Genomic DNA, 23,214 nt, shown 5'->3' on the forward strand with positions numbered 1-23,214 from the left:
GATTGAGCTCTCCTGAGCAATGAGACAAAGGTGTAATGAGGTACATGAATGAAGACTTGGCAGGGGCTCCAGGGAAGCTGAATGTTTCACTCGCATTCACTGGGAACTGCATTAAGGTGAGTGAAATAGATCCTTGTTATTGACCAATGATTTAACCTGGTGCAGGAGGTTTATGGATACAAACCATGTCGCTGGAAGTTGGTTCTGGTTGCAGTTGGTGTCGTCTGCACTGGGGGCTTCCTGCTGCTGCTTCTCTATTGGATGCCTAAGTGGAGTGTGAAGGCAACATGCATTCCAACAACTCTCAAAGAGGCTGAGGTTGTGTTATTGAAGAGCACAGTAAGTAGAGTTATTGGTACTTAGAATCTGTTTCATATATAGTACTCACTTGCAGTAAGGAAAGACAGTTTTGGCTAATTGCTGATCTTCCATGAGTTTGTGTTCTATTTTGATGCTCTCTACCTGTGTTTTCATATAACAAGTTGTAACTACTCATGTTGAGAGAGAAGTATTTAAAAAGGAATCAAATTAATGTTTAAAGATCAGGTGTGAAAGGATGTGAGATTTGGTATTAGAATGATTACCTTCAGTAGATAATTTAACACCATTTTTGACTTGAAAGGACCGAATGGCCAGCTCCTATACTATTATTCTTATGAATCTGAAGTTTAATAACATTATGGTAATTTGTCATTTTCTACTGAAATTAGATTTTTGTGAAGTTTAACACACCACGATATATCAGAGGTGAAATTGTGACAGATTTAAGAAGTCCACATCCTTTAAATAAATAACCACAATTTTGTGAGTGATTAAGATTTATTTTATAGTTTTAACCAATGCTTTTTTGAAAGACGTCTTCCTGACACTATAGGCGCCATATAAATGCAAGCTGTTGTTGAAAGAAAAATGTATTTTTTCCAGGATGAGTTTAAATCCTGGTTTCGTGCAAAAGTTCACATATTACTTTCTCCTGGCACTGATCCTATGGTGTGTTTGGAAGCTCAAAGCGATAAATCAATGGAAAATGGTCTTGCATTCAACAAAGCGGACTATATTGTAGATAACCAAAAGAACCTATCGCGAAGAACATCAGAAAGTGAGACAGTGCAGGTAAGAAATCTGCCACATCTACAAACAAAATTAGAAATAACAGGTGGGGCATTTTTTTTTGTGAGAGATCAGCTAGGTGTCTGACACATACAGAAACTCATCACCATGCTTTGGAGTATCCAAACCAAACTGAGAATTCCAATCATCCCACCGACACATGGAAATCCCAGAGATAGATTGTTGGAATAGAATGTGCACTCTCTCCCTGGAGGTACGCATCCTGGTTTACTCATTCCGGAAAGTATTAGGCGCAGGTTGGCAGTAGTCATGCCTTAGGGACCTCAGAGTGTGAGTTGGGGTAAGTCCTGGAGTCTAACCAGGTTCAACCAAATACCTTGCCATTGATATCACTGTCTGTCAAGCGTTCCCGCTGCTTGTCCAGCTAGGACCACCCTACCCATTAGAATATTTAAATAAAACATGAGAACCAGAAGATCAAAGAATAAAAATCACAAAGACAGAATTCACACAGTATGAATATGCGGGACTGATATTGATCAATCTTGAGGTATTGCTTAACGCTTTTTTTCCTTCTGTGTGTTGTTAACAATGGAAAAAAGTAAGACTCCTGACTATAGTGCCGGTTGAATATTTGCCGAATGTTGTGAAGACATAGTTGTGTCTGGGCATGCAGGGCAGGGATGAGCTTCTCGGAATTAATGATGCAACAGGTGGAGAAGATTTCTAAAGATGTGCTGAACAGTTGGTAGTGTTGGATGGTATGCCAGCTGACCTGAGGCTTAATAAGGCAATGGTTTAGGATGATAGATCTAACAATGCTTCTAGGGGAAAGGACTGATATTTCAAAATAGAAGGTCCAGCAGTTCTTTCACTGTACAGTGTTTTGTCAATGTGCTGCTGTACACCTCTATTATTAAGGTTTAACTGATAAAGAAACAGGACGGCTGGGAATTTATACATTGTTCTAAAACCCAATATGAGAAGTCTGAAAGTAGATATCTTGATTAGCCTTTGCAGTGCATTTGCTTTATAACATACCTCGATACCATTCACTTACAAAGCACGGTTGTGCTTTGTTCATTGCACTTACCCATAGCACGTCCACATTTTGCCAGCTGTAGTCAGTTGCTCATGGTTTTAGCTTTGAAACTTTTCTGAATTTTGTATTAATATAACTGTTACTTTTTAGGTGCGCTATTTTGTACATCAAAGTATAACCTACTTCTGGAATGACTTCTCTCAGAACTTTAAAGATTTAAAGTAAGAACATTTCATTTTTGAGCTTCACTTTTAAATTATTTGAATATATTTGTGTATTTATTGCTTTGAATTATGCAAATAGATAATCTAAAATCTTCTATGCTTTTATTATTTGAATCACTCACCGATGTGACTGAATGACTTAACTTTAAATTTCTATTCTTACTCATGCACATTTATTACATTTTTTGCATTAATCAGTTTTTTTTACTGTCACTTCCTAGGGGTCTAACAGAGGGAGTTTCATGGTCTGTTATTCATGACTACCACGGTAAAGGACTGAGTAAAGAGCTTCAGAATTATCGGTAATATATGTATGAAATCAATTCAAAATGTTGCTATATTATGTCACTAATCCCCAGTTTCCCTAACATTTAAAGATCTCAAAGATAAATGAATTTGATAGTTCCTTTTTAGTATCACTTAACATACCCACTTTAATGTATGCTGTTTTTTCATGATTTAATCTAAGTAATCCATTGTGAATTTATGATCGTAAATGAATTGAAGTTCAGTATTTATATAGTATCACACTAGTGCACTAGTAATAATGCCCATTATCCCCCACCACCCCACCGATGTCAATCTGGACTAGTCAATCCAGGTTGACATGGGGGTTGACTTCAAGATGTTGCCCACAAAACAGTTCTTGTGAGAAATAAAGTTACACAATTGTTTTCAATACCTGTCCTCATTCAAACATCACTCCAGAATAGGCCCTTTACAGCGGAGTATGTTTCTATTTGTGGAAACTCTGAAATGTTATTTTGTTATCGCTTCTCTGCATTATTTCGTAGGGGCTATGATGGTGGTATTTTCACTATTGAGCTGTTGTGGAGTCCTGTAGCTCAGTGGTTAGAGCACTCGCTTTGCAAGCGAGAGACCTGGGTTCAATTCCAGGCAGAGGGCGAAACCTTGGGCAAGTTTCCTTACTCCACACAGAGCCTAATAATAATCCCTCCAAAACCAAAAACAATAATTAATTTGGTCATTTTCAATCTACGACTGTTTGTGGGACATTACTGTGCGCAATTGGCTACTGCGTTCACCCACAAATATACAGTCAATTCACTTTACAGTGTGTTCTGTGAAGCGCTTTGGGACGTCCTCCCGACGTGAAAAGCGCTATATCAAATGCAAGGAGTATTATTATTATCCAAAACTACAGTAAAACTCACATAAGTCATATCAACTGGGACCATAACGTAAAATATGACTTACACAAAGTCCAAGTTGCAGGCAAATGGTATAAGTTGTATAAAATCCAATTTAATCAATAAAACTACACTGCACATGGTCCAACACTGCCTTAGACATGTAGCTTTAAACACTTGAGGATCACCAAAAAGTGTTCAACTAAACATTGAGGCTTGTATAATCATTCAGGCACACACCATTTCCACCATAATAGAGACAGCCAGGGTATGTGGACAAAACTTTAATTAAAAAAGTAGGATCAGGTGATTAAAAATATATTTAAGCTTATTCCTAATAGTAGTATACTTTAAAATGAATGTCCTTGTAAATTGGTGATTGGCTGTTTATCTGAAAGCAATAAAGCCTGATTTCCTTTTGATATTGTATATTTTATCAAAGTAACTTTTAAGCTAGAGATCCTTATAATGTACAGTTTTATGCAAAATTATTCTTGTATTAAATGATGAATTTGTTTCTGTGTAGAAAGCTGTTTTTTGGTGTGAATGAAGTTGAAGTCAAAGTGCCTTCAGTGTTCAAACTTTTAATTAAAGAGGTGAGTGGTACAAAAATGCGTTGTAACGTTATGCGTTATAATGGCTGCTACATTTCTCCCACAAGATACAGTCAATTCACTTTATTCTATGAAGCGCTTTGAGACAGCTTGAAGATGTGATAAGGCACTATATCAAATGCAAGGATTATTATATATTATAAGTGATACATATTATGTTCATCGTTTGTGGTTTTTAGGACTGCATGTGATTTCAATATTTGTTGTGTAAATATGTACAAACCTTTCAGTTTGATCAATGTTTGAATGTGAGTCACAGAGATAGCAATATGTTTTGGAGGACAAATAATTGATACTTTGTTCTTTGTTTTTAGGTACTCAACCCTTTCTACGTATTTCAACTATTCAGTGTCATTCTTTGGTATTTTGAGAGTTATTATTACTATGCTGTGGCAATTGTCGTCATGTCATTTATTTCCATCGTTACCTCACTGCATACTGTCAAAAAGGTAAGATATGTTTGCAGTAGCTTTTACCATACCAAAATAAGTCACTGCAACTTTTTTTGAGCTGTCACAAATTTTGGAGACGAGAAATGAAACCGATTTTTTAATATGTCAAGTGATTTAATATTGAGAACAGAATTAGAAGAATATTCTCAACTTAGTCTTATTATTTTGTGTGTTTTTCAATATTTTTTCCAGCAATATGTTATGTTGCATGACATGGTAGCAGCTCACAGTGTTGTCCGCGTTTCAGTATGCAGAGCGAATAATGGTAAGTGACTTTCTAACTTGCTTGAAGAGGTAATGATAGCGCATGTAATTTTGAGGTTAAAAAAAATCTGCTGATTGCATGCTTGCTGCAGATAAGCAAACAGACAGCTATAATGATTTGCATTTATAGCACATTTCATGTAGAATAAACGCATCAAAGTGCTTCCCAATGATGATGGGTATCCCCAAACAGTAGGAAGGAGAAAAAGTTTGAGAATTGTGGATGAAAAACAGATTCAAAAACAACCGTTTATAAGAGGATTTTGAAGGCACAGAAAGAAGTTGCCACTGAAATAGATACAACGATCCTGCATGATGTTCATTTAATAATGCTAATGTATGATGTGATTTCTTTAAAAATGGTTTAACATCTAGAAGGAAACAAATTTTATTATAATAACATAGTGTGTAACTTTTCTTTCAGAAATGGAAGAAATTTTGTCCACTGATCTGGTGCCTGGTGACGTTGTAGCAATTCCAGCTAATGGGACCATAATGCCTTGTGACGCATTGCTTCTCAGTGGCACTTGTATTGTCAATGAAAGCATGTTGACAGGTAAATATTAAAGCAACATTGAAGTGTTTTGCTTTCCACATTACTGTCAAGGTGTTTAGAATAGATGTGAATTCCGTTGTTTTTTTTCATAAAGGCGAGAGTGTTCCTGTAACAAAAACCAATTTGCCAAATCCAGTTGAGAGTTCGAGAGGACTGGAAGAGGATGAAATGTATAACCCAGAAGAGCACAAACGACACACACTCTTCTGTGGTACCAATGTAATCCAGACACGATTTTATACTGGAGAGCTTGTTAAAGCTGTTGTTGTCAGAACAGGTAAGGTTTTCTGAAAGACTCACAAAAATTATAATAAAAATTACATACAGGTAGTTTTATGTAGATGTTATTGATATGAAATCAAACATTAATAATTATGTATGTGTTGTATTCAATTTTTTTTTGAAGGTTTTAGCACTGCAAAAGGGCAACTTGTACGCTCGATCTTATACCCAAAGCCAACAGATTTTAAACTGTACAGAGATGCCTACCTCTTTCTACTCTGTCTGGTTGGTGTGGCAGGGTTTGGATTTTTGTACACGGTTGTTAACAGTGCTTTGAATGGGGTATGCTCTCTATTTTGAATCCTTGGTTAATTCAGTAAGGTGGAAACTGCATGTTTTAAGTAATATGTAACAAACATTGTTAGTTTAATGAACTCACAATGCTTTGATTGCTGTAATATTAATTCTTAAAGCACCAAAATGGTTTAACAAATTTAGAAATTTTTAATGTTAATTTATTATTCTGTTTTAACTGCAAAGTACTTGACGTCTAGAAGACGTGAAAAGCGCTATATCAAATGCAAGGATTGTTATTATAGCGAAGTAAATTTATCTAGAGATTAAATTACTTCTATATTAACACTGTAACCAGAAAATTTATATATATGTATTGATGCTACATGTTTTTAAAAAATCTATCACTGCTTCTTCAACTGAAAAAAAACTATTCTTTGTTTGGTTCAGGTAACAGCTAGTACAATCATCATTGAATCGCTTGATATTGTCACAATTACTGTTCCACCTGCTCTTCCAGCAGCAATGACTGCTGGGATTGTGTACGCACAAAGAAGACTGAAGAATTTAGCAATTTTCTGTATCAGCCCTCAGAGAATAAATATTTGTGGACAGCTGAACCTGGTCTGTTTTGATAAGGTTAGTTCCAAACTGAAAATCTCATATTCCATCAGTGCTTCTACAATTATATGGGAGTTCATAGTTAGATTTGAAGATTACTTTTGTAGTATCTTAAGTGGCAGAATATGTTGTTTATATAGGCATTATAAAGAAATTCTTAATGGAGAGGGGAAACTAATTATTAATGTACTAAAATATCTTGCTTTATCATTAATTGATCCTTTTGCTTAAAAACATAATGGTTATTATAAAATTGAACTTGTATTTGCCAGCCACTTAATGTTAACTTATTATTCAAATTCAGTTATAATTGAGTTAAAACCATTTGGAGCCTTAAGGCATGCAGATAATTTGCAGACAAACATTCCTTACAATAAATAGCTGCCTGAAAGGATTTTTAGTGTTTGATTTTGAAAGTTTTGTTTTAAATTCCTTGCCTTTAGACTGGAACGCTGACTGAAGATGGCCTGGATCTTTGGGGCATTCAAAGAGTGGAAGATAGCAGGTTTGAAATATATCGCTAATTATGCTATTTTACTTGATTTCTGACTCCTGATTTAGTCCTATTGTGTAGACTGATAGTTTTTCTCCCACCCCCCCGAAAAAAAATGATTACTCAATCCAAGAGTGTTTGTGGGACAATGCTGTGCGCAATTGGCTGCTGCATTTTGCCCACAAAATACTCTTTATAGTATATTCTGTGACATCTCGATAATGTGATAAGGCGCTATATCAAATGCAAGAATTATTATATTATTTACATGAGCACAAGGTAAATTTTGTGGCAATGGCCAAATATGCAAAATTCTAGCAATGCTTACATTTAAAGAAAGTAACATCATCAGTCGGCTGACCCCCAAAAGCTAGTAACTGCCTTTATAATACATTTCAAAACAAATGAATACGTTTTCTTCTATTTCAGTTTTCTACCATCAGAGCCAAGCCTTTGTAAGGAGAGTTTAGTGAAGTCTCGGTTTGTGGCTTGCATGGCAAGCTGTCAATCTCTTACTAAAATTGATGGCCAGTTGTCTGGTGACCCATTGGATTTGAAGATGTTTGAAGCAACTGGTTGGGTGAGATTTGTTATTTTATAATAAAAGGAATGAATGTTTGACAAAAAAACTGAGTGATTTAGCAGTAAATTGAGTGGGATGTTTTCAGTGTTTAGAGGTGTAAAAAGTACTATTTAATCAAAGGTTCTGATGGAGAACTTATTGCTTTAATGAAGTTATTCAAAAGATTTTAGTTTCTTATCAACTGTCAACTTTTTTTTGTTTGGTATTTATGGTTGACAGCTTGCAATACAGAGGAAGTTGAGATATAATCATGAGATTGCATCCATATGCTTATTTTGGTAGCTAAGTAACCAGTTTAGAAATTGTATTGAAAAGGTTACACAATCTTTTAAAGGTTTTTGAGGAAGCAACTGAGGAAGAGACTGCATTACATAATCAAATTATGCCTACTGTAGTTCGACCTTCCAAGCAGCTTCTCGATGAGCCCACGGCAGTACCTGATCATGAAATGGTAGGTTTTTTTTTAAAAAGGAAAAATCAGCAGGTTTAACTTGTTATGCAGAAATGTTTAAAGTGATATAATACACAGATTCAATCAGAATTGTCTCAGTGAAAATATTAGCTTATTTTTTTCTTGGTGGCATCTCACCAAAGCAACAATGTGACCTAGATGACTCAATTCCCCATTTACAAGTGCAAAGCGTTTTATTTTGCTAGGTTCGATTTGTATCTCACTTATATATTTTCCACAGTATACACTTTCCTCTTATCATCTGTCAACTTTTTTTTGTTTGGTATTTATGGTTGACAGCTTACAATACAGAATACTAATTGCACATGGAATTAGTCAATTAAGCAAAGTTAGTCTTTGGGTGGTGTTATTAATTCATTGTCTTTTCAATTTCCTCTGTACATGGCTTGAGTTTACTCAGGTAATACATGGAATATGCATTCATTTGCAGAATGTAGGCTCCTCTGCCTAGGAAGTCACAACTTTTTGAAAAAAAACTTAAACGTTTGAAGAGGTTGACCTTACAGTCAACTTTTTAAAGCATTTGAATGTATTTTACAAGTTTCAATTATGTAACACAAAAGAGTCTAATGTGTTTAAGGGAGAAAGGAGTATGGTATATTTATGGCGATCTTAATTTATCTTTCAGGAACTGTATGAGCTTTCAGTAAGTACAACTTTGTCAAGTATCAAAAATCCATTTGTATGGTAATACTGTTTCTGTTCTGACTATTGAATGGTGCTCTCTCTAGCAGGCATCATATGAGATAGGCATTGTCCGACAATTTCCATTTTCTTCTGCTTTGCAACGGATGAGTGTTGTGGCTAGAGTTCTTGGTGAGAAGCGTATGGATGTTTACGTGAAAGGTGCGCCAGAGACTATAGCTGATCTATGCAAGGTTGAGACAGGTAAAGTACATCATTTGGCTATGTTTCATTATGAACAAAATAATTATTTCTTCTGTTTCAAAATGGCTAAACTAATGCTTGCTTGTGTTGATTGAAGTAGTCTTACATGTAAAGAAATATTTTGGTCAAATGTTTTTTTCTGAAGTGTGTAGCCTTGGCCATTTACAAGTTTAGTGTGAAAAGCAAATAGAATTGTACAGTGCTAATGATTCTGTTTTTTTTAGTTCCTAAACATTTTTCAAAAATTCTGGAGGATTACACTAAACAAGGCTTCAGAGTCATAGCACTTGCCCACAGGAAATTGGAGTCTAAATTAACTTGGCACAAAGTACAAACTGTCAGCAGGTAAATAAACTACTTGGATGTCATGTATGAAGTTGAACATAATGGACTCCTGTCTATTGATGGCAAACATTACATTGTGACTTGCTGACTTAAGTGAAACATAATATTAATATAATTAATGAACACCCAGGGGCTAAAGGGGATTGGGAGTTGGGCTATGAAGGAACGACCTAAAAGACTGTCTTCCTTTCATGATAAATGAATCACTGAGATCACCATCTTCGAAGTTCCACTTATACGAAAGATGGTATATAAATGTAAGTGGTTTTGTACTAGATCTAAACTATTCACTTTTTTAACTCTTAACAGAGATATCATTGAAAGCAACCTGGAATTTTTAGGGCTGATTATTATGCAAAACAAGCAAAAGCCAGAGACCCCTGGAGTCCTTGAAGAGCTCAGGAAAGCTAATATTCGTACTGTTATGGTCACAGGTGATGTATATAGTTTTTCTGTTTGGGATTGCATACAAAGGAATGCTATTTAAGCAAGCTACCAGAATTCAGTTGGGACCTGGGCAATGCAGCATCAGAAATAAATTTTGATGGGGTGGTGGAGTAAGAGGTGCCATGTAACTTGAGACTTAATATCCTAACTGGTATCAAACTGGGGATGCAGTCTGAATTTTATGTATTCGACCTTGCCTTCTGGTCTTCTCTGCTTTCATTTATGTGGCCGTTCACTTAAGACATATAGGATTTAATTGGCTTTTGTTCCTGCTGGGTCCGATGAGCTCTATAGAATCATAGTGGCAACAGGAAATGCTGTGTACTTATCTGCAGAATGCTGGATTGGTTGTGTTCTCATCAATACACTCTAGTCCTATCATTGAAGGGTATGAAGTGATTATTTTATTGGAGGCATTCAAAGCGTTGTGTTGTGCATTAATGCATGACTTAATTATCCCGTTACAATCCTGTACTAATGATGCTTTGTACCCTACTAGGAGATAATATGTTGACAGCTGTTTCTGTGGCCAGAGACTGTGGGATGATTCTGCCTCTGGATAAAGTAATCATTGCAGAAGCACTACCTCCGAAAGATGGACAGGCTGCAAAAATAAATTGGCTTTATGCAGATAAACCTTCAAAAGAACTTAAAGCATCGACTGGAAACTCTGAGGTCTGAAACTTATTTGACCTTCATTAGCAGTACAAAAAGATTTTAAGATTGTCTGCAATAGGTATCAGAAGTGGAGGTAGATACTTGGGAAGTAAGAGTATTCAGGGATGTTGGTAAAAGGTAAGAAATGGGATTAAAATATCTGACACAATCTAATTAATTGGTGGAACAGTCTCGAGGTAAATGCCTTATTCTCTTCCAGGATGCGCATGTTAAAATAGAGGACGAAGGCTCTGGAGATGGCCTCCGTCAGATGAAGTGCTATCACTTTGCAATGGATGGCAAATCATTTTCTGTTATAAATGAACATTTTCAGGAGTTACTTTCAAAGGTTGGTAAAGGGTGTTTTGACATCTGATATTCCTGATAATTTTAGATCAGGGCAATTAATGGAGGTGGTATAAAACTAAGAAATGGCCTTCTTTTGATTTAGTTGTTGCTTCGTGGGACTGTATTTGCTCGTATGGCTCCTGATCAAAAAACCCAGTTGGTTGAAGCATTTCAAAATGTAGAGTGAGTATTTCTTTAATAAAATTTTGGAAGATTAGGCAAATGATCCAAGTGTTTTGATAATTCACAATGTATTTGTTGCATCTAATAATATTAAACTTTCATATCTAGTGCCTATTTTCATTATAAATTAATATTCGTTTGCACTTATTAAGTCTAAATTATTATTACCCAGTTTACAAATTGCAACAAATCACATATTTTCCTAATAAAATGAGCTGTCTGTTTAGCATTGTGTTATATTGCAAAACAAAGTAAATATCTAGACCTCATTACCTGAATTGAAAAGGTTAGCCAACATTTGAAATTCTTTGTGTTGTAGTTGCCTAAGGATTTGCAGTGCTACATGAAAGGTAAAATTCATACAGTTTATCCACTGAAGAGTAACATCTAATATCTGGCTTGAATCCTTATTCCTCTGACAGCTACTATGTGGGGATGTGTGGAGATGGTGCCAATGATTGTGGTGTAAGTGTTCATTTTTTTTTGATTATTGACATTTCTGTCAGTTTTTGTGGCCAAGTGTTTTAAAGTACAAATGTGTAATTCACAGGCACTGAAGCAAGCACACAGTGGTATCTCATTGTCTGAACTGGAAGCCTCTGTAGCATCTCCATTCACATCAAAGACTCCAAACATTTCATGTGTACCAAACCTCATCAGGTAATCTCATATCCCCAAACAAATGCTCCATAATATTTAACCGTGTTTTAGATAATAATAATCCTTGTATTTGATATAGCGCCTCAATGTGGGGAAATGTGAGGTCATCCACTATAGATCCAAAAATAGCAAAACAGAATATTTGTTTTAAATGGTGAGAAACTTAAGACCTGTGGAAGAGAAAGAGATTTGGGTGTCCATATACCCAAATCACTATACAAGCTTACAGGTACAAAAAGTTATCAAAAATGTTAATGGAATGTTGACCTTTATCTCGAGCAGGTTGGAATATAAAGGAGAAGGAATGATGCTCCAACTATATAGAATCTTGGTCCTCATTTGGAGTACTGTGTTCAGTTTTGGGTATATTTACTCTGGAGGGGGTGCAGAACAGATCACCAGAATGATACCAGGGCTTAAAGGGTTAAATTATGAGGGCAGGTGCATGGTCTGTATTCCCTAGAGTTTAGAAGATTGAGGGATGATCTGATTGAGCTTTTTAAAATAATAAAGGGATTTGATAGGGGAGATACAGAGAAACTATTTCCTCTGGTAGGGGAATCCAGAACAAGGGGGCATAATCTTAATATTAGAGCCAGGCCATTTAGGAGTGAAATTAGGAGGTAGTTTTTCACCCAAAGGCTAGTGGAAATCTGGAACTCTCTGCTTCAAAAGGCTGGACTCTTTCACAATTTCAGGACTGAGGTGGATAAATATTTGTTAGGTCAAGGTATTAAAGGATACGGGATAAGGGAGGGTGATTGGATTTGAGGTACTGATCAGTCATGATCTTATAGAATGGCGGAACAGGCTCGAGGGGCTGAATGACCTACTCCTGTTTCTATGTTTCTTATAACATTTTTGAGATGTCTCAAAACACTTCAGAGAATATTCTGTAACACGAATTGACTGTATATTTGTGGGCAAAATTATAATTCAAAGAAAGGATAATTTAGTAATACAGGTATCAGTAGCACGAATGGCCTCCTTCTGTGATGAAAATTCCTTTTTATATCCTGTACAATCTATAACATCAGAGGAATACTACATGGATTTAATCTTGTGTGAACGCTTTGCATAAGTAATCAAAGGTAACTAAAGAGGTATCTTTCCAGATATTTATCCATTTACATTTAAACTAAGTTAATAGGCTAGTCTCGACTAGTTTTGCTAAGTATCTGTTTCACATTTCCATCTCTTTATAAGGGGAAATTTAAAGTCAGACTGCTTACATATGCATCATCAATACTTTTCAGAATTGTTATGACCTGAATATTACATTCCCTGTCAATCTTATTGAAACGTAAACAAGTTCAGTATTATGAATCTTTACTCACAGTGGGATATTGAACTTGTTTTTTTTCTTCTGGTCTCATAATTCTGTTCACTTTTCATCCACAAAATACACAGTCAATCCATTTACAATATATTCTGGGCAGCACTTTGAGACGTCTTAACAACATAATAAGGCGCTATATCAAATACAGGATTATTATTATTACTGAATAGAATGGCTCATTAAATACAATACAATTGTACAGCAATTATTAAATTAATTTTATGTTTTAAAGTGTTGCAGTACTCGGCACTATCGGTTGTCACTGTGATGATATAAGATTAAAAAGCCACTATCCAAGAACGATCAAACCTCTGGATAGTCTTAGAATAAACTTTGTTTTACCTTGAACAGGGAAGGACGTGCTGCTTTGGTAACCTCATTCTGTGTGTTCAAGTTCATGGCCTTGTACAGTATAATCCAGTACCTAAGTGTTACCCTTCTGTATTCCGTAAGTACTGGCTTTGTTTCAAAACTATCTAGAAATTACATACCTTATCAATGTAGTTCTGAAGTAAATGCGCTTCAGAAGGTCTTTCTTTAATTTTTAATGTACTCTATAACTTTTCTTTCTGTCCCCTAACAGATACTCAGTAATCTTGGAGACTTTCAATTTCTTTTCATCGATTTAGCTATCATCCTGTTTATTGTATTTACCAGTGAGTATCCTAAAAATTTAAGATCACGTATCTAAATATGTCACTTTAATGTTGTATTTTGTGCATGCAACTGGTTGCCGAGTAGAACTTGAAAAGCATAGTAACCAAATGATCAAACTTACAAAAATACGTGAAAATTCATACGATTCCCCCAGTTCCTTTTACATCAAATGTTTGAGTATGTTTACAAAGATTTTTGTTACCATCTTAGTACTGTAGTTTACTGTAGGCAGAAACATTTCAAATGGAGCTAGATTTCTGATTCTTATCCAGATGAATCCAAAATGAGAGTTGTAGAAAAAATGTCTCCCTAAAATATTTAACATAAGTCTTTCCTTGCTGAAGTGTTTTTCAAAAATTTTGGTGGTGCCTATGGCAGAAATATTTACCGTTCTTTCTGTTTTTATTTAGTGAGTTTGAATGCTGCATGGCAGGAGCTCGTTCCAAGGAGGCCACCTTCTGGTCTCATCTCTGCTCCGCTGCTGTTATCGGTAGTGTCACAAATTCTGATCTGTACAGCTTTTCAAGCAACTGGTTTTTTTCTGGTGAAGCAGCAAGCCTGGTACAAAGAATGGACACCAAATTTAGAGTAAGTTCTAAAGAAGTTGAATTGTGTTAATGGTTTCACCGACAAAATATACACTTTACTTCACAGTATATTCTGTGAAGCGCTTTGATACGTCTTGAAGGTTTGATAAGGCGCTATATCGAATGCAAGGACTATTATTTTTAAAAATTGTTTGTGTTTCTATTGTTATTGCAGTGTCTGCCATTCATCAGAATCCAACCAAACACTAGAGCACAATATTACACATCCTGATAGCGAGAAGAATATTCAAAACTACGAAAATACAACTTTGTTTTTTATTTCTTGCTTTCAATACCTCATTGTGGCCGTCGTGTTTTCCAAAGGGAAACCATTTCGACAACCTTGTTATAAAAACTGTGAGTTAATTACATTATTAATCTGAATCATGTGGGTGTTAATAGATCATTGTTTAAGTACCACATTTAAGTTCTCATGAGATATTTGCACATGTTTTTGTGCTTTGATTTCAATCTTAATGGTGTCCTGTATTAAGGATCTGACCTTTAACCTGGGTTTTCATAATTGGGGATTGAAGAAAAGAGTGGGGGAACTGCATTTACCCATTTGTTTTGTTTATTGTGAATTAAGCGCTCAAATGAGAGAAGATGTGTGACATACCTTGTAAGTTCAGTTCAGTTTTCCCATCTGTGCTGGTTTGTTTCTGTATGTTGCACTCAGTGATTTTAATATCTTTCCTTAGAATCTAAAGTTATTGTACGGTATGGAGTTTTCAGTGACTTTCTGAGATTAGTTTTTACAAGGTTTTCAACCTAATCAATGTCATTTTAGGTCTGATATATTTCATTGAGTTGGAAGCAAATTAATAGCAGCAGAAAAAACATTGGTGAAGGATATAGGCAAAGGCTAAACAGCTAAAGTAATCAATTTGCATGTAATTATGAAAGAATTATGGCAGATGATATTTCTAGCCATGGCCAATATCTTCAATGCAAAAATCACCCTGAGATCCATTCTCAGGTGCAGTGTTGCCTACAAGAATGTTCATGTAGTTTATATTCTACATGAGTATAAATGTAGTTTATACTCTATACTCTTCTAGTCACCTCTCATAATCTATTCCCCGAACTGGATATGTAAAATTGGAATATATTTTTGATTGTGTTAATACAGAATTATTAAGAGCAAGTCTATGGAGGGAAGCTAACATTTCATATTGCTGTTTTACTTTGTGTTGCTGTCCATCTGTTCTGAAATAAATGCACTGTTTCATGTTGTAACAGATCCATTTGTGGTCACACTGGTTGCCCTTTACACTATTATATTTTTCATGATGTTTTACCCCATTCAAGCGATTGAAAATACTCTTGAGGTAAGACTTTTATCAAATGCAGTTTAAATTCTGAGCTGTTGTTATACCACCGATTTATTTAGATTGTTTTCAGATCACAATTTAATTTTTGTATATATTCTGTTCCATTTTGTTGCCCTTCCATAGAAATTTTCTTACCGACCAGTCATACTAAAAACTGTGGTACAACAGAGCATTTAGACTTGCTAAATTTAGGTTGGCTGAGGGATGCTCAACTGTACTATATATGACTTAGAATGCTTGTTGCAGATACAGGGTTAAAAATAAAGTAGACAGTCCTCCATTTACTCAGGTTCACTCCACAGTCAATTCGAACATAAAGAAAGTGTATTGTGAATACCTGAAGTTGTTTGTGTGATACTGTGTTAGCATTTCCAATTGATGTATCCTATTTTAAAAGTTATCTTTTTACGGGAAATTCAGTGATCTGTGAAAGAAAAATATTGTTAAATTATTAAAGGTTTGTGGTGAAATAATATTTACTGAATGTAACCAATTGTATTGTTTTACAGTTGGTCTGTGTTCCTTATGATTGGCGACTTACATTGCTGATCTTAATACTAATAAATGCAGCTGTGTCTATTGTTACTGAGGTGAGTAAGACATTTTATCTGCTTATTGTTCAAAGATATCTGAGTTGGTTTTAGTTTAGTTGTCTCTAGAAAATTTGCTTTCCACTTTGTTAATCCTCAGGTCAGAATATTTTACAATAGTTTTAACGAACTTTGAAGGTGGTTATACAGTATAAAGCACAGATTTCCTCACGCCTTCCTGCCTTCTGCCTCTCCTACTCCCATAACATGTGTACATACTCTCATTCCTTCCCTCCCTCACTGTCTTTGCTAGCAACTGTGAAGCATGTTTTCCAAATGTATTCTTTTGAAGAAAGGAGCTGGCTGAGATGGATCCTGAGGTCTTGGGGAGTGAGAAAATTCAAGCATGATCATTTTGAGAACATTCATTCTTTCAAATGAGCTCATCTGATGGGTCTTTGCAAGAGGAAAAGGGGGTGTGAAGAAGGAATTACTGTGGATTTCTGTGGGCATAAAGGACCTGTAATACAAATTGGGGTTTGGCATCTTCCAGGAACCATAGAAGTCAACTGATCTGGGTAATCTGTCAGTCTGAGCCAGCAGGCTGCAAGCGCCATTTTCATTACATTCAAGTATTCATCTGACTGACTAAATGTCAAGAAAATGCACTGCTGTCTCTGTAAGAGAAGACCTGATGCTTTAAGTTCTGACCCTGCTGATTTCAAAATGAAACTTTAAAAAAAACTCCAATAAAGTATAATCTGCTCCTCTCCCCTAAACTAATTATCAAAACTAAATGGTAGAAATCTTGGTTGTTGCAGAGACAAGTGTGGGTTGTCTCTGCTATCTGCAATTTCAGAACGATAAACTGAATACTACCATCAATGCAAGGGGAGTTAGCATTGTGACAAGGCTGCCTGACCTTGTGAGCATCAGGATTTCATTGACATGTTCTCTAAACATTTTGGGGGCATCTTGTTACTTATTGAGAAATTGCTGATTTCTAGTTTGTTTCGGTGATTAACGTTGAACATGGAAGACAACCTGTAATAAATAGACAACTTTGGAAGATCATCAGCTTTTGCTTTCTGTTGGTAATAAAAGAGCTGCATAATATAAATAACGATAAACTGTTATTTCTTAAATTATATGGCAGATATTTGCAGTTTTATCTGATTTTTGTAATCATAGTATTCTCTGCNAAAAAAATATTCTCGATTCTTAACAGAATGGTTGTTAAAATGCTGGAGCAAAGAAACCACAGTTTTTCTTTAATTGTTTTACCTCTTGAAACAATGTGGCCAACTTTCTTATCCAAATGTACATTGAAATTGAGACTCATTGCACTTTTTGAATTAATTATTTCCTTAGATCTCAGGCCTAACTTCTTCCCTTCAGTCTTTCCATCCCACAATCAACAGGCATTTAAAATTAAGCTTGGCACCATCCAATCATTATTACTCCTTGACATCATTTGTTTTGTTTCTTCCTCTTTTCAAACGTGCTGGTGTCCATCACCTTTGCTCTGCGCGTCATTATCTCAATATAAAAAACAAATAATGACTTGGAAATAAATTCCACAAAAGAATGAAAAGAATCAATGATATAAATTAAGTGAAATTGCAGCCTAAGATAGCATTTTGATTGAACAAAATGTTTGTTTTAAAAATACTGCTAAGTTCTTGTTTCTTCCTAGACCACATTTTTTTTCTTCATTAATTGCATGACGTCTGTAAATCCCCTCTCAGGCCAGGAGGGGGGAATAGACTATGTGCTGCTGTCAGTTTCAATATTCAGGCAGCAGAATTCATTGTTCAAGAAAGCTAGTCTTTTGTTTATTTCCCTTCTCATAGTTAGATCTAAAACGTTTAATTTTCCCCTTGAAAGCCAGATATTCATGCACAGCTTTCTTATACTTAGTGATAATTTTAAATGTCACATTCTGACATTTATATCAATTGATTTTCAATAGAAAATATTTTCTAAACTGAATCAAACTGCAGCTTATCTCTATATTTGCTCAATGTTAATGTTTTACACAGTTCTTCAATTGCAGTATTTTTAAAGCTTTAAAATTGTGTAGTTTATCATACCATATTGTGATATATTCTTAATATTTAATCTTCCTTTTTCTAAATATTTAAAATCAACAGCTATCACGTGGAATACCTCACTTTTGCTGCTCAAATAATCAAGTTTGTCAAATTAGTTTAAAATTGGTAATTGGTTTACACTAACTTGCTTGAAATTTGATGATTATTTAGTTCTTTTAATTCTCCCTGCCCACTGCAATGTCTCATAGACTTTCCTGCTTGACTTGATCCTTTGGAAACTTCTGTTTGACAAAGACAGACCTGGAGATGAGCATACCACCACCTACCAACAGGTTGGATTTGTATTTTTATTTGTGGCAATTTGCATTTTCAATATGCAAAATGCTTGTATAGCAAACTGATTGTCTTTTGTTACCTGTGTTTTGCACTGATTTAATGACTTCAGTATACTAAGTATAGGCCAAGTGGCCTGTTTCTATGCTGTAGATTTGATGTAAATTTATGTTTAAAAAAAAACAGCAAATTGAAAATTCACTGAAACCTTTTCATTTATATGCTTTCTCCCTTCAGAAAAATTTGCATTTCTCATTGGCTCTGTAATGAGAAATGCATTTAAGTCATTTACCCAAGTCATGTTGTATCTGTTTTTGAAAAGTGCAGGAGTTTCTATAACAACTTCTTTGCTCGTAATGTTTATGCCAGATCTTATCTAACACTTGCTTAAAAATGAAGAAGATTCTAAGTTATCATGGAAATGGGAAATGCATGTCTTGGATCTCTATGCTGCAATGAACACAGTTTATGAACCCTTAAAAGTGAAATTCTCTAATATGCAGTTTGGAATCTTAATGTAATGTGACTGCTTGTATCTTGAAGGAGGCCCTTGACAGAAGAGGCAAAACATGTTCGACACACTTCTTTGATAAGAGCAAGCCAAAGGCCAAATACATGCATCTGGCCCAGGAACTGCTCGTGGACCCTGATTGGCCTCCAAAGCCCAAATCAACGACAGAAGCAAAAGTTCCACTCTCTGAGAACTGTTCATACAGTATAATCACAATGAGCTAACACAGGATAATGTACTGTACATTTGTCAACAGTACAATGTTTCAGAGGTATGGTGTAAATATGTTGATTCTGGGAAAGGATAAAGTGGTTGGTAATGATTTTATAAACTAAGGTCCAGGGAATTTGCTTTTGAGGGATTTGAGGACAGCCTTTTAAAGGCTAGTCTGACGCATCCTTTTTCTACAATGTAAATGTTGAGGTAAAATAACTCGAAAGTGATTAGCAATAAATATTACAGCATTGCATCAAAAAAGACTTCAAATATATTTTAGTTAAATCCTACCAGATACAGTAGTTTTTTATAAAAACTACCATAATATATTCAAAATACTAAAACTCCTAAATGAAATTGCTTTTCTGAATAAAGTGCTGCAGTGGTGGATGTATCTTCAACAGCAATGCAATTGAGCATCTGCAGATGGATCAGCTGCTCACAACTTTGTTGAGAGAGAAAAGAAAAGTCAAGCCGTTTGCACATCTTGAAATGCTTACATGAAGCTCTCTCTCTTCAGTAGCCTCCAACCGCTGGAGTCATTTCTCATAACAATCTGCTCTTCTCTAACTTTACAAATTGAAATACAGTACAGCGGGATGGCTGAATGTTAAAAATGTATGGTTATGCAGTGGCTGGAATGCAAAACCATCACTTTCCATAATCTTGCTGCTGATGCCAAATATAAATTGGCTGTATTATTCTGCACATTTGACTATAGCGCAGAGTAAGAGTGGCAGCACGTTACCACCAAGAACAACAGTTAAAGTGCATAAATTGCCTGAATTACTCCATTATTGAGTTAAACTTGGTAAAGGAAGCTTTCCTGAAGTGGGTTACATTTCTTGGGGTTACTTTGTAAATGGTTCCACATCCAGTACCAGAGAAATAGATATACCTTTTTGCCCTGAAAAATTAATAATGCAAGTGAAAAATATCTGTCTTGTGTTAGTGTGGTATTGCAAATGTATTTCACTCTTATTTATTTGTGTCCAAATGTGTCCAGGGTCATTTCATATTGTATTTAATCAAGTTTTACCTACATGATACCCAGTTAATCCACTATAAAGTATATCCTGTGAAGTGCTTTGAGATCTCAAACAAGGTGATAAGCACCATATCAAGTACAAGGATTATCATCAATAAGTGTTTTTCAATATTTGTAAATGTCAAAAATCAACCATGTGGGAAAAAAGTTGTGCTGACCATACTTACTACACTTCTCTGCTGCCTGTGTAGCTTGATTGTGTTGTGGTGGGAGTGTTTGTGTCACAGCTGTTCTGACTTGACTTCCTTTTATTTCAATGTACAAGAGAGCTGTCATTAACAAATGTGCTTCGATTTAGTGCTCACTCCAAATTATTTTTTTCCTCTGCTATAAAGACAAATGCAGATTAAATCTGTTTGCTGAAAGCAGTGAAACTGAAACAGGAATTCTTTTTTTCAATTTTCATAGCATCATAATGATCTTAACTTGGCATATGTAACTTGGAAAATCAAAGGGATAATGTCGCTTGCTAAGTCTTTAAGACTGGAACTAGCAATTTCCCCTTAGTGCACCGGAAATATTTTTCACATATAATTTGCTTGGAATGTAACTGCACGATGAAAGTAAGCATTGTAGAAGGAACATAAGAGACTATTATTAAACAGAAGGTTCATTTTGAAATAAGCCCAGAGAATAACTAAGTGAGGTCCTAACCTTCACTTAGCGAGGGCTCAAATCCATGCTTTTGGATGTCAAACAATCATAGAATATTACAGCACAGAGGTAGCCATTTGGCCCATCATGCCTGTCCTGGCTCGTTGGAAGAACTACCCAATCAGTGCCACTCCCCTGCTCTTTCCCCATATCTTTGAAAGTATTTTCTTTTCAGGTACCTATTCAATTCCCTTTTGAAAGTTGTTATTCAATCTATTTCTACCACCCTTTCAGCAGTGCATTCCAGACCTTAATTCTCTGTAAAAAAAAAAAAAAAATGTCTCCTTATCTCTTCTCTGGTTCTTTTGCCAATTATCTTGAATCTGTCTTCTGTATTCCCTGGTTGCCGACTAAACACAATGAACTTGTCTCTATCTTTCTGGGGATGGTGAGGTGGGGTGGGGCGTAAGTGGGGTCTGCTTGGAGCTGAACTGGCTCCAAAGAGACATGTCTGGCAACAATTATTGGAATCGAATCTGCCCGCTTGTGGTAGTCTCGGTATTCCGGTTCCTGAGCCAGGCGGGTCCGCATTACTCCAGGGAAATGCTGATGACAGCCTGGCTCATTTTGCAGGACTTGCAGGGATAGACCAGTCACTGTGGGTAGGGAATCCTCCCACACAGCTTCTCTAGCCCTTTAAGCCAAAGCCCTAACCTGTAGGGTGGTCCTAACTGGACAAGCAGTGGGAAAGCTTGCAGACAGTGTTATTGGTGGCAATTTATGCTGTTCTTGTTGATTAGACTCCATTAGTATCCCAAGCCTTAGTTCCTGCCAACCTGCACCTAAGACTTTCTGCAATTAGGTAAGCAGGATGCATCCCTCCAGGGAGAGAGTGCACATTCCATTTCAACAATCTATCTCTAGAATTTTCATGGGAATTTGGGGTGCATGTAGATCTCAGTTTGATTTTGGATACTCTTTTAAATATGGTGATGGGTTTCCGCATATAAGACATATGCCTGACCAACAAAAAACAGTAACCGACTCATGAACGTGGAGTTTCATTTTCAGGTGTGTGGAAGATAAAATACTCCCAACACAGTTAGCTNAAAAGTAAAAAGGTTCTAGCCTCCAACACTTCAGATGGTAGAATCATAGAATTATACAGCACAGAAGGAGGCCATTTAGCCGATCGTGTATTTGCCGGCTCTTATCTAAATCAATCCCACTCCCCTGCTCTCTCCCCATAGCCCTGCAAACTTGCCCTCCTCAAATGATCAAATCAATTTGAAACCTAGGTTAAAAGTCAGTGACATATTAGATCTTGGAAACCATAATTTATATTTACTTCTCCCCTCCCTCCTCCCACCTCAAGTTTCAGGACACTTATTCACAATTTTCAAGGGATGTCTTAAAAGAAATACAATATATGTATTATACGAAGTTATACATTACACAAAGTTAATTTGATTTATAGCAAGGGGGACCATTTGGTAAAGAATAGGACTGGGATTTGACCAGCTTCAAGATTTGCATAGGCAATGTTTGTGTGCCCTGGAATACTTACTACTAGCTGTACCTGTTGCAGCTACGATTGCATCCAGTTTCATTTTATCGTCCTTCTCTCTTTTGCCTAGCATTTTTATTTGTCCTTGAAAGGCTTGATCTTCACTTCTTAGGCATTTTTATCGCTTAAGATTAATAACATGTGCTATTGAACTCGTTATCATCCCTTGTTTACATATTTGCACACATATCCTTTTGGGAGGACTCCTGTAGGAAGAACTCAGTGGGAGGACTCCTGTTGGGAGAACTCCTAACACACAGACAGACATTTTGTCTTTATTAGTATAGATTTATCTCTCTAGATCTCTGTCGCTACTTTGTTGCAGAATATCATGCATACTTTTTGGGGGCTTAATTAAAGCATTGTTTAGTATATTTTTTAATATAGCTCATCAACGATAGGAGATCCCCCAAACAAAATATGCCCATGACGCTCCCCCATGCAAGATCTTTCTGACGAGGTATAAATCATGTCTCTATGTCAGTCGGTTGTTGTGTTCTTGGCATACACCTACACACACAAACAGACATTTTGTCTTTATTAGTACATATTAGCCATCACACTCAGTTATATTTTCACAACACTATTTGAGAATTTGTCACCTCATCTAGATAGATCTTTGCTGCTTACATGACAACTAGCAATTATAGATGGAAGCTCAACACTTACTGAAGTAATTCTTGTTTGGATAATTCTCAAAATGATAGCTGTTTAATAATTCTTCTGTTGCTGGGCATTTCTAGAAAGTTTATAAAATAAGAATCATAGAATTGTACAGCACAGAAGGAGGCCATTTGGCCCATCGTGTCTGCGCCAGCTCTTTGAAAGAGCTATCCAAATTAATCCCACTCCCCAGA

General features: G+C 35.9%; 1 protein-coding gene across 1 annotated transcript in view; it reads left to right on the forward strand.

Moving 5' to 3' along the window:
* atp13a3 (ATPase 13A3) overlaps positions 1 to 20,836 on the forward strand; it is a 36,410-nt gene extending 15,574 nt beyond the window's left edge. The window contains exons 4-34 of the mRNA XM_007902418.2: positions 166 to 339; positions 925 to 1,113; positions 2,264 to 2,334; positions 2,559 to 2,639; positions 4,015 to 4,084; positions 4,417 to 4,551; positions 4,747 to 4,819; positions 5,243 to 5,374; positions 5,469 to 5,651; positions 5,781 to 5,938; positions 6,341 to 6,529; positions 6,955 to 7,016; positions 7,434 to 7,584; positions 7,922 to 8,038; positions 8,688 to 8,705; positions 8,794 to 8,947; positions 9,172 to 9,292; positions 9,602 to 9,726; positions 10,239 to 10,414; positions 10,617 to 10,745; positions 10,848 to 10,927; positions 11,350 to 11,392; positions 11,478 to 11,587; positions 13,278 to 13,374; positions 13,510 to 13,582; positions 13,994 to 14,171; positions 14,346 to 14,527; positions 15,413 to 15,501; positions 16,014 to 16,094; positions 18,337 to 18,420; positions 18,965 to 20,836. Coding sequence (XP_007900609.2) covers positions 166 to 339; positions 925 to 1,113; positions 2,264 to 2,334; positions 2,559 to 2,639; positions 4,015 to 4,084; positions 4,417 to 4,551; positions 4,747 to 4,819; positions 5,243 to 5,374; positions 5,469 to 5,651; positions 5,781 to 5,938; positions 6,341 to 6,529; positions 6,955 to 7,016; positions 7,434 to 7,584; positions 7,922 to 8,038; positions 8,688 to 8,705; positions 8,794 to 8,947; positions 9,172 to 9,292; positions 9,602 to 9,726; positions 10,239 to 10,414; positions 10,617 to 10,745; positions 10,848 to 10,927; positions 11,350 to 11,392; positions 11,478 to 11,587; positions 13,278 to 13,374; positions 13,510 to 13,582; positions 13,994 to 14,171; positions 14,346 to 14,527; positions 15,413 to 15,501; positions 16,014 to 16,094; positions 18,337 to 18,420; positions 18,965 to 19,156 — 3,717 coding nt within the window. The 3' untranslated portion in view covers positions 19,157 to 20,836. The remainder of the gene's footprint in view (positions 1 to 165; positions 340 to 924; positions 1,114 to 2,263; positions 2,335 to 2,558; positions 2,640 to 4,014; positions 4,085 to 4,416; positions 4,552 to 4,746; positions 4,820 to 5,242; positions 5,375 to 5,468; positions 5,652 to 5,780; positions 5,939 to 6,340; positions 6,530 to 6,954; positions 7,017 to 7,433; positions 7,585 to 7,921; positions 8,039 to 8,687; positions 8,706 to 8,793; positions 8,948 to 9,171; positions 9,293 to 9,601; positions 9,727 to 10,238; positions 10,415 to 10,616; positions 10,746 to 10,847; positions 10,928 to 11,349; positions 11,393 to 11,477; positions 11,588 to 13,277; positions 13,375 to 13,509; positions 13,583 to 13,993; positions 14,172 to 14,345; positions 14,528 to 15,412; positions 15,502 to 16,013; positions 16,095 to 18,336; positions 18,421 to 18,964) is intronic.
* Positions 20,837 to 23,214: the final 2,378 nt, after the last annotated feature.

Source organism: Callorhinchus milii, unplaced genomic scaffold, assembly GCF_018977255.1.
Source record: "Callorhinchus milii isolate IMCB2004 unplaced genomic scaffold, IMCB_Cmil_1.0 Scaffold11, whole genome shotgun sequence".
NCBI classification, from domain to species: Eukaryota; Metazoa; Chordata; class Chondrichthyes; order Chimaeriformes; family Callorhinchidae; genus Callorhinchus; species Callorhinchus milii.